General features: G+C 54.0%; 1 protein-coding gene across 1 annotated transcript; it reads right to left on the minus strand.

Moving 5' to 3' along the window:
• Nucleotides 1–111: 111 nt before the first annotated feature.
• LOC100073563 (ceramide kinase-like) lies at nt 112–15,183 on the minus strand. The gene is made up of 13 exons (XM_001505290.5): nt 14,878–15,183; nt 10,887–10,994; nt 9,770–9,892; nt 9,048–9,176; nt 8,445–8,508; nt 7,083–7,228; nt 6,563–6,637; nt 6,045–6,197; nt 5,514–5,619; nt 2,324–2,412; nt 1,751–1,953; nt 1,164–1,357; nt 112–708 (listed from the first exon to the last, which is right to left on the minus strand). Exons 1-13 carry the CDS (start codon nt 15,002–15,004, stop codon nt 630–632), a joined length of 1,596 nt encoding a protein of 531 aa, XP_001505340.2. The 5' UTR covers nt 15,005–15,183; the 3' UTR covers nt 112–629.
• Between the last annotated feature and the right edge of the window lie 4,670 nt (nt 15,184–19,853).

The following is a 19,853-nucleotide window of genomic DNA, read 5'->3' on the forward strand; positions in this document are numbered from 1 at the left end:
CGGTTCCACCCATCTGCTGTGTGACCTTTGGCAAGTCCCTTAACCACTGGGCCTCGGTTCCCTCTTCTGGAAAATGGGGATTAAGACTATGAGCCGTATATGGGACCGGGACTGATTATCATGTCTCTACCCGCCCAGCACTTTGTACAGTGCTTGGCACATAGTAAGCTCTTAACAGATACTATAAAGAAAAAAGACGGCCCCTACTCATTCTTAAGGCAGGAGAGACCAGCCCTGCCTCCTATCCCAGTCAAACAGGGAGAGCCTCTACGGGTTGAACAATAGTTTAGGTGCCCGTGTCTAAGAAGCTGGATGGTCTCCTGGCAGGGCAGGGAATAGGAATGGCGACGGGGCTGGTGGGGAGGGCAGAAACCTGCCCCTGGCAGCCCTGCCTCTCCACCTATTGGGCTCTGGGTGCCTCGTCCTGACCAGGAGAACAAGTTAGAGCTATGTCCCGCCCCCCCCCCCCCCCCCGCCTCTGGGGACTGAGGGCTCTGGGGCCCTACGGGCTAAAGGAGAACGGGCAGTGTCCACTTCTCGTCCAGCTCACTCCAGGCCAGAAATGAATGGGGGGTTCCTCCGCCGCCTCCTCCCTCTTTTCGTCCTCAGCAAGCCTGGGAAGAGGCCAGCTACCCCCGGCTGAACAGGGGCGTGGCTTTCTCACTCTCAATGCCCCGGGCAAACAGGCGGATCAGCTGGTGATGCACCCTGAGGGAGGGATGGAAAAAGTGTGTGTGGGGGGGGTGAGAAGCCAGGGTGGGTAGATGTTGGAGGATTATCCCAACAGCCAACAACCCCTCCCCACCCCATTCACCAGGCTCTACCCGTAGGGGCCACAGCTCCCCCCACTCTACTTAGTAGAGTGCTCCTCTCCACTCTACTTAGCTTTTTACAGAGGTGAGCCAAACCTCCCTCAACCACTCCTACTTCTGAACCCTGTCAGTGTCCAGGCACATAATGGCAGGGACCAAAGGCAAAAGGTTCTGGGAATTTTCCACCCCTGGACCATTCTGCCCTTCGCCACCCTCCTTTGAGAGAGTCCCTTGCTTTCCACGTCCTCCTTTCCTGTTTTTGATTCCCCCTCAGTCTGAGAGACATCCCCAAATGTCTCCCCCCACACTGCCTGGGAGGGAAAACTGGCCAGCCCAGACGCAGATACTCACTTGGCTTTGAGGGGTGCGTGGGGCAGACTCTCGCCATCACAGCTCCAAGAGCTCCAGAGGGGCTCTCCCCGACACAGGCCGCTGAAGAAGCTCTTGGGCTCTAAGATGGGCTGTTCCTCAGTCCAGTCTTCAGCCATCTTGGGTGTGAACCTCAGGGCCGTGACCCGGTGCACGCTGACGAAGGGCAGGTCAAACTGAGGGAGAGGGCAGGGGGTGGGTACAGGGGTGGGACCCCAGAGGCCGACGGCTGGCGTCGGGTGAGGGTCGGTACGGCAGCAGGGTGATCCGCGTGAAGGGTCGGGGAGACCTGGTTTTCTGCCATCTTTGGGCCCCTCTTGCTCTTCCTTGAGGGGAAGACTGGGAAAGCCCAAGGGACTGGGGAGTTGGATGGGACGCCGAGGGGTCGAGGAGAGAAATCCTAGGAAGGAAGGTTGGGAGGGGAACAGGAGGTTTCTGGGGGCAGAGTCCAGTGGAGAAAGGGGAGGGTTTAGGCCTTGCAGCTGAGGAGAGCTGTACCATTACAAGAGTAGGCTGTGTGTTCGGGAAGCACGGCGCTAACGTGAGCGGGCGATGCCGGGGCCGGCTACCTGATCTCCCCGGTTAGTGTGGCGACTCAGGTGGCGCAAGAAGTCCAACGTGGAGCAGCGACGCACCAGCACCAGGTCGGCCGTGCCATCTGCCAGGTGGGCACAAGGAGACAGGCCCTCGGGGCTCTTGGGGCAGGCGCTGCAGATGCAGGTCAGATTCACGGCCACAAAGCTGCCCTCCACACTCTGCCACCGGCCCTCGGCTGCAGGACGAGGATACGGGAGCCAACGGCCGCCACCAACTCTGGTCCAGGAATGGCCCGGTCCGACTTCCTCCCCCGCCCCACCACCCTACTGCCGCCTGTGTCCCTGAGAGCGAGGCCTCGGCCTATGTCAACTCGGGCACGGAGGTTTCCAATAATAATATTGTGATATTTGTCGAGCGCTTACTATGTGCCAGGCACCGTACAAGCAAATTGGGTGGGACGCAATCCCTGTCCCACATGGAGCTCACAGTTTCAATCCCCATTTTGCAGATGAGGTCACCCGGGCACAGAGGAATTAAGCAATTTGCCCAAGGTCGCTTAACTTCTCTGTGCCTCAGAATTATAGCCTGGTTTTCGGGTCACTTACTAGGGGAGTCGGGGTCTGGTTGGGAATCCCTGTTGGTGTCGTCGTCCTTTCTCCTCAGGTGCTTTGTGGAGCCTGCGCAGACGAGGCAGCTGAGAAAAGAGATCCACCAGAGGATGAGGGACAGCCCGAGGGGCCGCTACCTCCGGGAATCTCCACTGCGAGTGCAGCCTTGCTGCCTCAGACATGAAAGGGTAGAACGCCAGTGTGTTTGTCTGTGGGTGAGGCTGAAGGAAGTGTACGTCCCCAAAGGGAGCAATGGGACGAGGCAGAGGGTGCCCCATTCAGGCAACAAGCCTGGCTAGCACACTAAGCCAAGGAGAGTCCAAGGGCCGGGTCAGTTCTGGGATGGCTGGAGTCTCCCTGGGGGAGGGCCCAGACTGGAGTCAAGTCCTAGACCTCCTGACCTGCCAATCTTCCAAAACCAACCAATTCTCGGGGATTCTAGGCCCGGTTGGACCCAAACCAGAATGTCCAGACTGCTCCCTTGCCCCTTGGTGGCTGCTTTTGGTTAGGTTTTTTTGGGGGGGTGGTTCTAAGGTATTTAAGTGCTTGCTTTGTGCCAGGCATTGTACTAAACACTGAAGGTAGATACAAGTTAGGTTAGACACAGTCTCTGTCCCACATAGGGCTCACAATCTTAAACTCCATTTTAAAGATGAGGTAACTGAGGCCCAGAGAAGTGAAGTGATTTGGCCAAGCTCCCACAGCAGATAAGCGGCAGAGCCGGGATCAGAACCCAGGTCCTTCTGACTCTTAGGCCCGTGCTCTATCCACTAGACCACGCTGCTTCTCTGTTGTCTCAGTGCCCCACCCCAAGGGGACAGTAGGGATTTTATGTGTCTAAGAATTGCGTTGGGTTTATGGAAGTGTAGAGGGACAGATGTTCAAGAGGGAGGCACAACAAGGTGCCCTGGATGGCATGCTAGCCTACGGCCATTAATGGTCCCTGCCAAGTGCTTCTCCACTCCTACGGTCACTTTCTGTCCACCATGACTCTTTCTGGATTTAGCCTCATCTTTCTCCTCTGGCTCCAACTCTGCTGGGGTAACAGGGGCATCTTTTTTTTATATTATTTGCTAAGTGCTTACTATGTACCAGGCACTGTACTAAGCTTTGGGGTAGATACAAGCTAATCAGGCTGGACACGAGTCCTGTTCCACAAGGGGCTATGAGTCTCAATCCCCATTTTACAGATGAGGTAACTGGGGCACAGAGGAAGTGAAATGACTTGCCCAAGGTCATAGAGCAGACAAGTGGCAGAGGCAGGATTAGAACCCGGGTCCTTCTGACTCCCAGGCCCATGTTCTATGGGTCTTTATAGATCAAAAAAGGCTGTTTGATGTTCATTATTTCCAGGGAGATGGGTATGGAGTGCGAGCAGAGAACTGGATGGGGGAAATCTCAGAGAGCGGGTTTAGGGCTCTGTCCTCCGAACTGCTTTTAGCTGAGCTCCCCAAAATAACCCTGAACAGGGCACTGACCACTCGATTCCAGGACAAAGAGCAAACAGTACCATTAGAGGGGCAGACCACTGGTCCCTCCAGCCCCGGATTCTGTCTAACAGTAGTGACTGGACACTTGGGAGATTCCATCTTTGCCAACGTCTACCTTAGTGTTCGGGAGGTAACTTCTAACAGCTCCTAGCTTTATTTACCCTCTAGTGATCCATTTTGGATCACTCGTCTAGGAACTTGTCCAAACCCCTTTTTCCCTTCAGATTTTTTTTTGCCCACAGAGCTTCACTTCATATCACGGGTCTGGGAGTCACAGGACCAGAGTTCTAATCCTGGCTCCGCCACGTATCTGTTGTGTGTCCTTGGGCAAGTCACTTCACTTCTCTGTGCCTCGCTTACCTCATCTGTAAAATGGGGATTAAGACTGTGAGCCCCATGTGGGACATGAACCAGTGTCCAACTTGATTAGCTTTTATCTACCCTCACGCTTAGTACGGTGCCTGGAACATTATAAGAACTTCGTTCATTCATTCATTCATTCATTCATTCATTCATTCAATCATATTTATTGAGACCTGAACAAGTACCATAAAAAAATTCCATGGGCTGTGGGAAGAAATGGGTTCTTCTGTGTTGGCCTTACAGTGTTCAAGCTTCCATGGTGCCCCCTTGTCCCAGTATTGTGGGATGTGATGGAAAACTTCTGTGTTGGTCTTGTCAATCAATGGTATTTATTGAGCACTTACTACGTTCACAGCACTTTTGGGAGCTGATAGGAATGTTTCCTGCCCATCACTAATTTACAGTCTAAATGGGGAGGCAGACCTGGTCTTAGCCATTCATAATTTTGTAGACTTCAGTCGTATCCTCTCAGAGTTCATATTTCCATGATGTAGAGGCAGTGTGGCTTAGTGGAAAGAGCATGGACCTTGGAGTCACAAGACCCAGTTTCTAATCCTAACTCTATCACTTGCCTGCTGTATGACTCTGGGCAAGTCGCTTTTCTGTGCCTCAGTTTCCTCATCTGTAAAATTGGAGCTAAGACACCTATTCTCCCTTCCTGTTAGACCGTGAGCCCCATGTGGATCAGGAACTTTGTCCGATCAGCTCATATTGTAGCTGCCTCGGTAACTGACATATTGTAAGCACTCAACAGATACTTCAAGTAATAGTATCATTATCACAATTATTGCCATTAATATTATTCCAGAATGAAGAGGCTTCATGTTTTCAGTCTGTCCTCCAAAAGTTTCTCCATTCCACTAAGCATCTTAATTGTCCTTCCCCATACTTAGTATGCTCTTTTTAAGATGCAGGGACTAAGGGTCAGTGTACCATGATCTTACAGAACGATAAAACTCTGCTTGTCAGTGTACCATGATCTTACAGAACGATAAAACTCTGCTTTGTGGTTTGGTTTTCTATGTCCTTCATACCCTTCAGAAAAGCAGCATGGCCTACTGGTTAGAGCACAGGCCTGGGAGTCAGAAGGACCTGGGTTCTAATCTCAGCTCTGCCATTTGTCTGCTATGTAACCTTGAGCAAGTCACTTTACAGGTGAAGTAACTGAAGCACAGAGAAGTTAGGTGGGTATTTTGAGCCCTATGTGGGACAGGGAGTGTGTCCAACCTAATTAACTTGTATCTACCCCAGCGCTTAGAGTGCCTGGCATATAGTACGCGCTTAAATACCACAAAAAAAGCCCAATCTCTTTGGTTGCCCGCGCTTCGACCTACCCTGCTCGGCAGCGGGTGCTGTCTCTGGGGTGGGAGAGGGTGCTCTCCGCCTTCTGGAACTCCACTGTGCCCTGGTAACTGCGGTTACCCAGGACCATCTTGAAGCCTGGCAAAGGGACAGAGAGAAACTCCTGAGAGGACACCCTCACGGGTGACCTACAGGACAGAGGTTGGGTCCGACCTGATCATCTTGTATCTACCCCAGGACTCAGCACAGTGCTTCAGCACAAGGTAAGCACTATTATTATTATTATCATTGTCCTTTCTGCCCGTTCTCACTTCCCAGGGCTCCATGCCTCCCCCTGGAAATTCTGGGGAAGGGAAGGGGGAAATCTCCCCTACCGCTGTGGCTTGCTCCCACCCTCTCCAGTGTCCTGAGGCTGAGAAGGCGGTTAGGCAGAGGCCAGAGTGGCCACCAGTCACTCTGAGGGCCAGCAGCCTCCACTGGAAGTTCCCCGACCCCTCCCCAGTTTTCCCCCGGTTCCCCACCCACCACCCAGCCCCCCATTTCGCCCACTTCAGACAGGGTACCTGAATAGTCATACCGCAGGGGGCCCATCCAGCGGCGCCTGGCACTGTCCGCCAACACGTCACCATAGAAACCGTAGCCAAGGAGGGACACTGAGAACTTGACCAGGCGGTCGTGCTGGTGGATGCTGCAGACGTCCAAGGGCTGGCTGTCTCCTGGCAGCATCCCCGGGGGCGGGGGGGATACGAGGGGTCATCACGAGCCTCCCGCAGATTCCCGGCCGGGGGGCAAACTCGGGGAGACTTTCTGAAATCTCACGCGCCCCCATAACGCAAACCCACCAGGGGTCGAAGAGGGAGGATAGACAGTTCCCTGGCTCTGGAGAGGGAGGCTAAAGGAGCCCCAGGGGGATAGAAACGTGGAGGTCTCATGCAGGGCTAGGAGCAAGGGAGGCAAGGGGATGAAGGGGTAATGCCCTGAAGGGCTCATGTCTACCAACTCTACTGTGGTGTGCTTTTCCAACCATTTAGTACAGTGCTCTGTACGAGTCCGTGCTCGATAAATACCACTGATTGATTACCTATGATGATATGAAGGGCAGAGGTGACTGGGTCGTTGGTCCCCACCGTGCTGTAGCAGACACAATCTGTAGACCCTGCCCCAAAAGGAGAGACCACCATCACCCAGAGTCCCACCCCCAGGAGCGGGAGCCCCTCCCACACACTCCGTGATGGGAGGGAAGAGGGAGCGTCTCTTTCCGGAATTGATGGCTGGTGCCCACGTCCTTGCTGGGCACGGTCCTCCATTCCTCCTTCCCTCCCTCATTATCCAAGAGCCCAGTAAAATCTGATGGGCCAGGGAAAGGGGTTGGGGAATCACAGGCTCCCCACAACCCATGAGGGGAGGCAGGTGGTCCCAGGATGCTCCCAGAAAATTGTGCCCCTACCACGCACCCTCACCTGCCTATCCTCCAAACGCCAATCCTCTTTCTTGTGGGCCTGGTCACGCCCAGAGGGGCAGTAAGGAATAGTTCCAGGAGGGAAAGGGGGGCAGGCCTCCCCAGGTCCCCGATCAAAGCTCTGTGCCCTCCTGGGCCCCACCTGCAGGGATGATGCCAATGCGGAGTGAGGGGGGCACCAGGCTGGCCTCGGGGCTGTGCTCGCTCACCCCGGCCTCGCGCTGCGTTCGGCTGATCAGCCCGTGCAGGACTTCGTTGAACATGCCGTCCCCGCCCACACACACCAGCCTGCGGAAGACGAGAGCGGAGACAGTCCAGAGGTCAGTGGAGGGGAGACGGGGGCCCTTCTAGACAAACGCGTCCTCCCTCTCCCCTCCTTCAAGCCATGAAACCAACCCAGACGTGCCATTTAGATCACATGCCTCTGGTTTGTGTTCTCTGTCAGATTTTTAGCTTGTCATTAGATTTCAGGTCCCTCTCTGCTTATAGTCACCTCTTGATTATCCACTCACTGCTGGGTTCACTGAACAGGATATTTCTAAGCTTTAACCGACTGTAAATTTGCCTTCCTTTCATCTTCTCCCCTACAGCAGAAAACACCTCTTCCACAGTGGCTCTCCCCTGGGCCCCGGGTCCAAAAGTCATCTCCCCCACTGTATTATCTGGGGAGAGTCTCTGCCCCATAAGGGAAGCAGGGTGGCCTGAGAGATAGAGCACGGGCTTGGGAGTTATAAGGGCCTAGGTTCTAATCCGGCTCTTGCGCTTGTCGCTGTGTGAACTTGGGCAAGTCGCTTGACCTCTCTGGGCCTCATCTCTAAAATGGGGACTAAGACTGTGAGCCCCATGTGGGACAAGGACTTTGTCCAACCTGATCAGTTTGTATCTCCCCCCTTCTAGACTGTGAGCCCGTTGTGGGCAGGGATTTCCTCTGTTTGTTGCTGCACTGCGTTCCCAAGCGCTTAGTACAGTGCTCTGCACATAGTAGGCACTCAATAAATATGACTGAATGAATTGAATGAATATCTAGCCCCAGCACTTATAATAATAATAATAATGTTGGTATTTGTTATGCGCTTACTATGTGCAGAGCACTGTTCTAAGCGCTGGGGTAGACACAGGGGAATCAGGTTGTCCCACGTGGGGCTCACAGTCTTAATCCCCATTTTACTTAGCACAAGTGGTTGACAAATTGTTATCATTCTCCACTCCAAGCATGTGGATAATCAAGAGTTGACCATATTGGGGCTGTTTCCTCACTCCCCAGAAGCAGCAACCTACATTCCGACACATTCTCTTATTCTTTCTCTAACTCCCACGTAGGGCTTAATATAGGGTTTCTGCCCCCCGATCTAAACGGGAATGAAGATCTAGCACGGACCTAAAGGCTTCAGGGGAGACGGCAACGAGGTTGGTTGCCCCATGAACGGAAGGGTTATGAGCAGAGTGGCCAGGGCAAGTGGAGTACCAGGCATGGGTGAGGAAACAATGAAGAAGAGGACTTTACCCATCGATTCCCTGCAGGTCCTGCTGCAGGATGTGGTCGCGGGCCTCAAAGGCTCTGCTGGTCTCTGTTTTCAAAAACAGCTTCGATTGGCACGAGCTCCCTCAGAGGAGCTCAGAGGAACACGAGGGTTCCCTGCCCGCGGCAGGGTCGGCGGAGGGGTAAGCAGCGGGAGTCCGTCCTCAACCGCCATCTAGCCCACAGTGCCGGGCCCAGAGCTTGGTGACCTGGGCACTCCTGGAAGCAGCCAAGCTGAGCCTTGGGAATTGGGGTTTGGAGCAGGGGGGTATCCCTCCAGGGGCCTGCGAGAATCAAGGGCGGGGATCCCTCCAGGAGTCTGGGGGAATTTGGGGGTCAGGGCAGCCCCCCAGAGGCCCGGGGCAGGGGTGGTGGTCAATCAGCCCATCATATTTATTGAGCGCTGACTGTGCATGGAGCACTTTACTAGGTGCTTCGGAGAGTAGAGGGTAACAGACACAATCCCTGCCCACATCGAGCTTACAGATTAGAGGGGAAGACAGGCATCAATTTTGGGTGGTGGCAGCGGGGTCTCCCCGGGAGACAGTCCCTTCCCAGGGGAGAGGCGCAGGCCAGGGGCTCACTCACCAATGACCCGAGTGGCGATCCCCGCCAGGTGGAACAGCGCAGCCACCTTGGAGCGGTAGATGTGCGCGGCCTGGCGCCGACCCCCAAACGGGTTCACAAACACCAGCAGGTTCCTGGGACGGGTGGTCCCTGGGGGAGGGAAGGAGGGAGGGCCGGGGCGGCCCGTTATCCCACCCTCGGGGCGGCCCCGGCACACCACCCTCTCGGGCCCCCTGCTCACTCCGCACCAAAGCTGGCCCGGGTGGACCAAGCCGGCGGCCTCTGCCTGCAGCCCTGGGGTGAGGAACCCGTGATCCGGACGCTCTCTGCCCCCGGGGATCTCTGTGCCCAGGACACCAAAGCGCCCGAGGCCAGATCAAGAACAACGTCGCAGGAAGGTTCTGTTCTCTAACAGCCCGGGCTTGAAGGACAGTGGCCCGGCTGAAGGCAGTGACTTCCCAAAGGGTACCCGGAAGGCGTGAGCCAGGACACTCCCGGCAGGACAGGTAAAGGGAGAGAACATGCCGTGGGAGAGGGTGGTCAGTGCAGGCAGGTGGATGGGGAGGGGTCTGCCCGCAGATTTGGGGGTTGAGGGGGACGGTGGCCCAAGTGGTGGGTTGCTGGGGAAGCAGAGGTGAAGAGGGAGGAGGAGAGCTCTCTCCCAAACAGTAAGACTCTCTCTTCTCCACTGTTCCATCGTCGTCCGCCCCCCCGCCATCCACCAGCCAAAGCCAGGAATTTACCGTGTTGATCCAGGGCCCGCTGCAGCCTGCCTGTCCACTCCCTGCACCGGGCAGGATCCTGGGCCTCGCACAGCAGAGAGTCCAGCTGCCAGCGCTGACGCCTTTCTCTCTTCACGTAGAATACTGTGGGGCAAGAGAAGTGGGAAGAGGGCCGGGGGCCCACTGGGATGCCAGCTCACCCTCTTCACTCCAACTTCCCCCATTCTCCAGTTTGTCTCAGAGGTGGAAGGTGCTTAAATTCCTGCCAGAACTCCCAGGGAGAACCCAGAAGTGCTCGACTTCCCCTTTCTGCACCAGGCCACTGGCCATGCCAGCCGTCCCTACCCCGGGAGTGCTGCGAAGGATGGCTGGCAGGAGAGCTAAGTGTTGCGCCCAACCAAGCAGCTCACTGTTTTCAGCTCCCCCTTTGGCATTCGTAGCCCTGTGAGGCCTCAGTCTTGGGCCAGGCAGGGGCAGAAACCCAGGCAACCCCTACCCCCAAGCTGGGCAACAGGATGGCGAGCTCATTGGAAGACCCAAGAGCCCAGTAACCTCACTCTTCGGAAGCCCAGAACAGAAGCATCGGCAAGGCCTCTAGGAAGTCAGATAGCTGAGGTGATAGCCAATCATTTTATTTTTTAATGGTATTTGTTATGCACTTACTATGTGCCAAGAACTGTTCTAAGCTCTGGGGGAGATACAAGTTTATCGGATTGTCCCAAGTGGGGCTCACAGTCTTAATCCCCATTTTACAGATGAGGTAACTGAGGCACAGAGAAATGAAGTGATTTGCCCAAGGTCACCCGGGACAAGCGACAGAGCCGGGATTAGAACCCAGGTCCTCCGGGGTTAGAACCCAGGTCCTTCTGACTCCTAGGCCCATGCCGTATGTACTAGGCCATGTAATTCATGCCCAGACACGTGTGGAAGGCCGTGGGTCTTAGAAGCCCACTGAGGATCAGAAATGCACGGCCTATCTCACGCGCTTGACCCCCTCCCCCTCGGCCCCCATCTCCTCCAGCCCAGGACCAGGTCCCCCCCCTCTGGAAGGCTCGGCTTGGGCACCCCCAGGCAGGGTCAGGGCAGGCTGAGCCCCAGACCTCTGGCCCAAGCGGGGCTCTATCACCCCCACTCTCACCTGTGAACAGACTCCCATCCTGGGCATCCTTCGGCTCCTCCGCCGGCACTCTGCCCTTCCCCAGCTTCACGCACACGATCTCGGCCAGCGGCAGGCAGAAGCTCAGGCCTGGGAACACAGGCAGGGCTGGCTCCACTCCAGTCCACTCATCCAACCCGCCCCCGGGGGCAGGACATGCCATCAGCGCTGTCCCTGCCAACACTGCCCCTTGGCTAATCCAGTCCCTAGGCCTAAGAGGGATCTGCGCAAGGCGCAAGCCAGGAATCAGAGGAACAACTGCCCCAGCCTCTCCCTCCCCGAGTAAGCGGGGCCCAGGTGGTCCCTTCCCCCACTTTGCAGGGTGGTGGGATGGAGGTGGCTGGGATCGCTCGGCTCTTCCTTGGCCGAGCGGGCAGATAGACCCAAAGGAGACGGATACAGACGACTGAGGGGTGGGTAGACAAATGAAGAGGACAGAAAGACATCAGAGGGGACACACAGACAGTTGAAGGGAGAATAATAATAATAATAATGTTGGTATTTGTTAAGTCCTAGGTGCCAGGCACTGTTCTAAGCACTGGGGTAGGTACAAGATAATGGGGTTGGAAACAGTCCCGGTCCCACATAGAGCTCACAGTCTTAATCCCCATTTTACAGATGAGGGAACTGAGACACAGAGAAGTAAAGTGACTTGCCCAAGATCACACAGCAGACAAGTGGTGGAGCTGGGACCAGAACCAATGACTCTCAGGCCCGTGCTTTATCCACTAGGCCGTGATAGACAGCGGAGGGGTGGATAGACAGACAGCTGAGGGGATGGATAGATGAGAAGCAGCGTGGCTCAGTGGAAAGAGCCCGGGCTTGGGAGTCGGAGGTCACGGGTTCGAATCCCAGGTCGGCCACTTGTCAGCTGTGTGACTGTGGGCAAGTCACTTCACTTCTCTGTGCCTCAGTTACCTCATCTGGAAAATGGGGATTAACTGTGAGCCTCACATGGGACAACCTGATTACCCTGTATCTATCCCAGCTCTTAGAACAGTGCTCTGCACATAGTAAGCGCTTAATAAATACCAAAATTATTATTATGAGGGGATGGACAGATAGTTGAGGGGGACAGGCAGGCAGAGAGGGGACTTAGAGACAGAAGTTCAGAGATGTACAGAGACTGGAACCACCAAGTGGTCTGTGGGGCTAAAATCGCAAGTAGACATGACTTGATTTTGGTTATCAGTGGGCCTTGGACCCCCAACACTGCCATCCCAGTGAGCGGCCATCCAGGCAAGAGATACCCTCCTGGGCTCCTGGTTCAGTCCCGTTGCTCATCTAACCCCCCCACCCCAACCCTGGGGCAGAGTTCAGGGAGCCGCCAGCCAACTCGGAGGGGCTTAGGTTACGAGGCAGGCACGGACGGTCTGGCAGCAGCTCTGTGGCGTTCGGGTGAGTAGAGAAGGGCCCCCAGGCTGGCATGGAAAATGAGGGCAGAGAGGTTGAGCCAGGGTAAGGACAGGGCAAGGCCACGGGTAGGCAAAAGGGGAAGGTATTGGGTCTGAGAGGAACCAGAGAAAGTTCACAGCTCATGCTTCTTCCCGCCCTGTGAGATTTTCCTGCAGAGAACTCATAGCATCTCGCAGATGATCTCTTTTCCCTCTTCCTCTCCCTGATGTCCGGCTCTGACTTTCCTGAGAATCCCTACTTTCCCCCAGGCTCGGTTTCAACTAAATCCTAAATTCTGCCCACAAGCCCTTCCACAGCAGAGTGACACCCCTATCTCGCCCCAACACATATTGGCAGGCTGGTAATCTCCTCCTCCACCCACCGGCCAGCCCGCCCCGAGAGCCTGGCTCTAGGCCCAAGGGGAAGAGGGGAGGGGCAATGGATGAGGGAAAAATTTATTATTTTCCCTGCTTGCTCCTCCCAGGAATGACACACACCATCAGCACGCACACGCCGGGGCTGGGGCTGGTATATGGGGCTGCCACGGGACAGTCCTAGCAACAGCACAGCCCAGACCCAGCCGGGAGCAGCCGGGGACTCTGAGGTAACAATAATTATGGTATTCGTTAAGCGCTTGCTATGTGACAAGCACTGTTCTAAGCACTGTAAGATAACAGACCCCAGGGCTGACCAGGCCTGTTCCCTACCTTGGGACCTTTGACAAGGGGGCAGACACTCTGAGTCTCTGACCGTCAGATCTGGGGAAACTAAGGTATTGAAGGGAAAGCAGCAAAATAGAACCCTGGCAACCCGTAAGTTTGTTATGGGCAGGGACCGGGCCTGTTATATTATTATATTGTTATATTGCCTTCTCCCAAATGCTTAGTACAGTGTTTTGCATGCAGGAAGCTCTCCACAGTGATCCTCAGACCCTGACCTGGCCCCTGGTGTTTCTCATCTGGGAGGGGAAGCAGGTTGGGGCAGTGGAAGAGCTTCATTCATTCATTCAATAGTATTTATTGAGCGCTTACTATGTGCAGAACACTGCACTAAGCACTTGGAATGTACAAATCGGCAACAGATAGAGACAGTCCCTGCCCTTTGATGGGCTTACGGTCTAATCGGGGGAGACGGGCAGACAAGAACAATGGCAATAGAGTCGAGGGGAAAAACATCTCATTAAAACAATAGCAAATAAATAGAATCAGGGTGATGTACATCTCATTAAACAAAATAAATAGGGTGATGAAGATACATTGAGTGGACGAGTACAGTGCTGAGGGGATGGGACGGGAGAGGGGGAGGAGCAGAGGGAAAGGGGAGAGAAGAGGGTTTAGCTGCGGAGAGGTGAAGCGGGGGGTAGAGGGAGCAGAGGGAAAAGGGGAGTTCAGTCTGGGAAGGCCTCTTGGAGGAGGTGAGGTTTAAGTAGGGTTTTGAAGAGGGGAAGAGAATTACCGGAGAAGCCGGGTTAGAGTCCCGGCTCTGCCCCCAACCTGCTGTGTGACCTTGGACAATACTAATAATGTTGGTATTTGTTAAGCGCAGAGCACTGCTCTAAGCGCTGGGGAAGATACAGGGTCATCGGGTTGTCCCACATGAGGCTCACAATCTTCAACCCCATTTTACATATGAGGTAACTGAGGCCCAGAGAAGTGAAGTGACTTGCCCACAGTCACACAGCTGTCAAGCGGCGGAGCCGGGATTCGAACCCATGACCTCTGACTCCCAAGCCCGGGCTCTGTCCACTGAGTCACGTGGCTCCGCTTCTCCGTACCTCAGTTTCCTCGTCTGCAAAACGGGGATAATGATACCTGCCTTTCTCCCAGATTGATGAGAGAGCAAAAATCAGATAAGGAAGATGAGGGTGCCGGGGGAATAAAAGCGCTCTACAAAACCAAGATATTATTAGCTGACTTCTCTCTCCAACTCTCCCCAAATCAGGACTTCTCCCTTTCCCCACTTTCTCCTTTTCCCTCCCGGGCCTCTTGCGGCCCCCTACCCCTCCCGACCCCTCTCCTGTCCCTCTCATTGCTTCTCCCCTTCCCCCTCTCTCCCTGCCCTTTCCCTCTCTCCGTGCCCGGGCCGCTCCCCAGCCCCGGAGGCATTCATTCATTCACTCAATAGTATTTACTGAGCGCTTACTAGGTGCGGAGCACTGGACTAAGCGCTCGGAATGGACAATTCGGCAACCGATAGAGACCTTCCCTGCCCAAAGACGGGCTCAGGGTCCAAACGGGGGAGACAGACGGCGGATCAAAACAAGACAACAAAGCCTGGCACAATGGAACAGTCGCGGGCCGGAGGTCCCGGGTTCGAGTCCCGGCTCTGACACCCGTTCCCTGTCTGGCTTTGGGCAAGTCACTTCACCTCCCCAGGCCTCATTCAAGAGTATTTATTGAGCGCTTACTATGTGCAGAGCACTGGACTGTTTCCTCGGGTGTATGCTGGGGGTAATAATACCTGAACCTCCAAGGGGGGGAGTAAATAACCACATCATGCAAGGAGCTTGGGTGACGCTCAAGCGCTTAGTACAGCGTTCTGCACACAGTAAGCGATCGGTAAAGGGTGAAGGACTCACCACCGGCGACGGTCCCGGCTGGGCTGAGCTCGGTCCCCCGCAGACAGTCCCCCCGGGGCAAGGACACCCGGAAAGTGGCTCCCCGGATGCGCAGGAGACATTCCTCCTCCTCCTCCTCTTCCTCCATGCTCCTCGACGGTGCTCCGGGAGGAGGAGCAGCAGAGGGCGAGCAGAGGGCGAGCAGAGGGCAGGCAGGGTGACCGGTCCGGGGAAGGGGAGCGGAGGGAGGGACCCCCACCGACCCCCGGCGAGGCCGGGCCTCCGCCCTGCGCGACACCCGCGGGTCCCGGACAGGGCCCGAGTGGGGAGGAGCCTCGGCGGGCGGGGCCTACATCGTCGAGGCGGGGCTCGGGCACCAGCGTGTTTCAGTGGAAACAGCCCGGCCTTAGGAGTCAGAGGTCATGGGTGCGAATCCCCCCCTCCGCCACTCGTCAGCTGGGTGCCTGCGGGCAAGTCACATCACTTCTCGGTGCCGCAGTTCCTCATCTGTCAAAGGGGGATGCGGACTGTGAGCCTCAAGTGGGACAACCTGATTACCTTGTAACCATTCATTCATTCGATAGTATTTGTTGAGCGCTTACTACGTGCAGAGCACTGGACTAAGCGCTTGGAATGAACAAGTCGGCAACAGATAGAGACGGTCCCTGCCGTTTGACGGGTTTACAGTCTAATCGGGGGAGACGGACAGACGAGAACGATGGCAATAAATAGAGTCGAGGGGAAGAACATCTCGTAAAAACAATGGCAACTAAATAGAATCAAGGCGATGTACCCCAGCGCTTAGAACAGTGCGCGGCACATTCATTCATTCATTCAATAGTATTGATTGAGCGCTTACTCTGTGCAGAGCACTGGACTAAGCGCTTGGAATGGACAAATCGGTAACAGATAGAGACAGGCCCTGCCCTTTGACGGGCTTACAGTCTAAAGCGCTTAACAAATACCAACATTCAGCTAAGCCCCCTTTCCCCCCTTTCCCTCTGCTCCTCCTCCCCCTCTCCCTTCCCCTCCCCTCAGCACTGTGCTCATTTGTGTATATTTTTATTACCCTATTTATTTTGTTAATTCATTCAATAGTATTTATTGAGCGCTTACTATGTGCAGAGCACTGGACTGAGCGCTTGGAATGGACAAATCGGTAACAGATAGAGACTGAGGTGTCCATCCCCTTGATTCTATTTATCGTGATTATGTTGTCCTGTTTTGTCCGTCCGTCTCCCCCGATTAGACTGTGAGCCCGTCACTGGGCAGGGATGGTCTCTATCTGTTGCCGAATTGTCCGTTCCAAGCGCTTAGTCCAGTGCTCTGCACATAGTAAGCGCTCAATAAATCCTATTGAATGAATGGAGTTGAGGCGGGCCCGTGAGGGACGCGGTAGAGAAGCAGCGTGGCTCAGTGGAAAGAGCCTGGGCTTGGGAGTCAGAGGTCATGTGTTCGAATCCCGGCTCTGCCGCTTGTCGACTGTGGGCGAGTCACTTCACTTCTCTGTGCCTCAGTTACCTCATCTGTAAAATGGGGATTAACTGTGAGCCTCACATGGGGCAACCTGATGACCCTGTATCTACCCTACCGCTTAGAACAGTGCTCTGCATATAGTAAGCACTTAACAAATACCAACATTATTATTATTATTATTATCCACTAGGCCTCTGGTGGAAACTGGCTCAGATACAAGGTTATCGGACATAGTCCCACAGAGAATTCAATTCAGTGGTATTTATTGAGCGCTTAGTGTGGGAGAGTACAATACAACGATAAACAGTGACATTTCCTGCCCACAAGGAGCTTACAGTCTGGGGTGGGGGCGGGTGGAGAAGTGAAGTGACTTGCCCAAGGTCACCCACCAGACAAGTGGTGGAGCAGGATTAGAATCCATGACCTGCTGCCACCCAGGCCCATGCTCAATCCACAGACGCCAGAGCCCCGGAGTTGGGGCCAAGTGGGACTGAGTCATTCCCTCAAGGGTCCAGGAATCGCCTGTGGGTGGTGGGGAATTTGTAGGGAGCAATTAGGGGGAAGCATCCAGTGGAACCACTCATGGGAAAGGGGGCGGCCCCCAACGACTCGGCTGGAGAGACCTAGGCAGCTGGTTGGAGAAGCAGCATGGCATGATCGATAGAGCACGGGCCAGAGAGGACCTGGGTTCTAAACCCGACTCTGCACTTGTCTCCTGTGTGACCTTGGACAAGTCATTTCACTTCTCTGGGCCTCAGTTACCTCATCTGTAAAATGAGGATTAAGACTGTGAGTCCCAAGTGGCACAGGGACTTTGTCCGACCTGATCACCTTGTATCTGAGCCTGCTTCCCACCAAGGCCTAGTGGATAGAGCACGGACCTGAGAATCGGAAGGTCATGGGTTCTAATCCCGACGCCGCCCATTATCTGCTGTGTGACCTTGGGCAAGTCACTTCACTAGGCCTCAATTCCCTCATCTGTAAAATGGGAATTAAGACTGTAAACCCTCTGTAGGATAGGGACTGTGTCCAACCCAGTTATCTTTCCTCTAGACTGTGTGCTTGTTGTGGCCTGGGAATGGGTCTGTTTATTGTTGTATTGTACTCTCCCAAGCATTTAATACAGTACTCTGCATAAAGTAAGCACTCAATAAATATGATTGAATGAATGAATCTACCCCAGTGGTTAGAACAGTGGAAGACACATAGTAAGAGCTTAACAAATATCATAATTATTATTATTATTATTCAGAAGGGAATGAGTTGGTCCGGCACAGCAGTGCCGGGTGAGCCAGGCCCTCCCTCCTCCCTCCCTTCTTCTCCTTCTTCAGGTCAGTGAGTCACCGTGCAGCAGGATGTGGGAGACGCAGGCGGTGCCGGACTCCAGAAATTCCCGCCCGAGTGGGCAGAGGTTGCCTGCCCCCGGCATGGAGACCAGCGTGACACCCCGAGTCTCCACCCCCCAGGAGAGAGAAGCTGAGGGCACGGATGGAGTAGGTGGGGGAATTCAGATTGGGTGGGGGCAGGTAGAGGGACACGCACACACACAACACACACTCGAGCCCCATCAAGCAATCAGTGGTATTTACCGAGTGCTTACTGTGTGCAGAGCACTGTACTAAGTGCTCGGGAGAGTACAGTATAGCAGATGGGGAATCCAGGAGGAGCTGACAAGAAGGCAGGAGGAAATATGAGAGAGCAGAGTAAAATGAGAGGTCATTGTGGGCAGGGAATGTGTTTGTTTATTGTTGCATCGTACTCTCCCAAGCACGTAGTACAGTGCTTTGCTCACAGTAAGTGCTCAATAAATGCAATTGAATGAATGAATGACTGGAGATGCAGATTTGGGAATCTAGAATCTCTAGATTTGGGAATTGCTGCAGAAGAAGCCTCATGAGCTTCTAAGTTCCAGAAGAAAGTGAATAAAGGTAAGAGAGTAAGGTAGCAGAAATGAGCCAGGAGGGACATCCGCAGTTACAGAATGAGGAGAGGAAGAGGAACCATCAGAGGAGAGTGAGAAGGGGCTGTTGGGACGGGTGGAATGAGAAGCAGGAGAATATTGACTATTGTGTCCGTAAAACTAAAACCAGAGATTCTAGTAGGAGAGCACTTAGTGCCTGGCACATAGTAAGCGCTTAACAAATACCATAAAAAAAGAAGAGTACGATCAACTTCTCTGAAAGCAGTAGGAAGGTGCAGGGCGGGTGGGGAATCAGCCCAGAGGAAAGGGGCCAGAGAAAAGGAAAAGGTTGAGGGGAACATGTAACATGTTAAGGAGAATAATAATTATGGTATTTGCTAAGCATTTACTGTGTTCCTAGCACTGTTCTAAGTATAGGGGTAGATATGAGGTAATCAGGTTGTCCCACGTGGGGCTCACAGGAGTGTGGGTAGTACTCTGCACACAGTAAGTGCTCAATAAATATGATTGATTGATTTGAAGTTAGGGGAGTGATATTCATGTGTTATTTGATAACCACTATGTTACAAGCACTAGGGTAGATAAAAGGTTATCAGATCAGACATGGTCCCTGTTCCACATCTGTCTAAGAGAGAGGGGGAGTAGGAATTTTACAGATGAGGAAACTGAGGCCCAGAGAAGTTCAGGGACTTTCCCGAGATTGCCCAGAAGGGAAGTGACAGAGTCACATCTTCAAAGATCAATGTGTTTTCAGTCACACGGCTAAAGCAGAGCAAGTGTTTTCCCACATTTCTGGAGTATCTGGATCTTCCTGCTTCCAGGGCACTGGGAGCCAGGACCAAACTGGCTCACCCAGATTCTGGGAAAAATCCCTGTGTGGTAGATCCAGGGTCATCAGGTTGTCCCACGTGAGGCTCACAGTCTTCATCCCCATTTGATAGATGAGGTCACTGAGGCCCAGAGAAGTGAAGTGACTTACCCACGGTCACACAGCTGACAAGAGAAGCAGCGTGGCTCAATGGAAAGAGCCTGGGCTTGGGAGTCCGAGGTTGTGGGTTCTGATCCCGGCTCCGCCATTTGTCAGCTTCACTTCTCTGTGCCTCAGTGACCTCATCTGTCAAATGGGGATGAAGATTGTGAGCCCCACATGGGACAATCTAATTCCCTTCTATCCACCCCAGGACTTAGAACAGTGCTTGGCACATATTCATTCATTCATTCATTCATTCATTCATTCATTCAATAGTATTTATTGAGTGCTTACTATGTGCAGAGCACTGTTTTAAGTGCTTGGAATGTAAAAATCGGTAACAGATAGAGACAATCCCTGCCCTTTGATGGGCTTACTGTCTAATTGGGCACATAGTAAGCACTTAACAAATACCAGCATTATTATTATTATTATTATTAAGTGGCAAAGTCAGGATTAGAATCCATGACCTAGCCACAAGAAGCAGCGTGGCTCAGTGGAAAGAGCCTGGGCTTCGGAGTCAGAGGTCACGGGTTCGACTCCCGACTCCGCCACTGGTCAGCTGTATGACTGTGGGCAAGTCACTTCACTTCTCTGTGCCTCAGTTCCCTCATCTGTAAAATGGGGGTG

Source organism: Ornithorhynchus anatinus, chromosome 6, assembly GCF_004115215.2.
Source record: "Ornithorhynchus anatinus isolate Pmale09 chromosome 6, mOrnAna1.pri.v4, whole genome shotgun sequence".
Classification (NCBI taxonomy): domain Eukaryota; kingdom Metazoa; phylum Chordata; class Mammalia; order Monotremata; family Ornithorhynchidae; genus Ornithorhynchus; species Ornithorhynchus anatinus.

Excerpts from the sequence above, each read along its gene's own strand:
- LOC100073563 (XM_001505290.5), bottom strand. The coding sequence starts at position 15,004 with ATGGAGGAAGAGGAGGAGGAGGAGGAATGTCTCCTGCGCATCCGGGGA. Across the intron at positions 10,995-14,877 it reads AGCCGGGACCGTCGCCGGTG|GCCTGAGCTTCTGCCTGCCG; the intron begins GTGAGTCCTTCA and ends CTGTGTTCCCAG. Across the intron at positions 8,509-9,047 it reads GATCGCCACTCGGGTCATTG|AGACCAGCAGAGCCTTTGAG; the intron begins GTGAGTGAGCCC and ends TTTTGAAAACAG.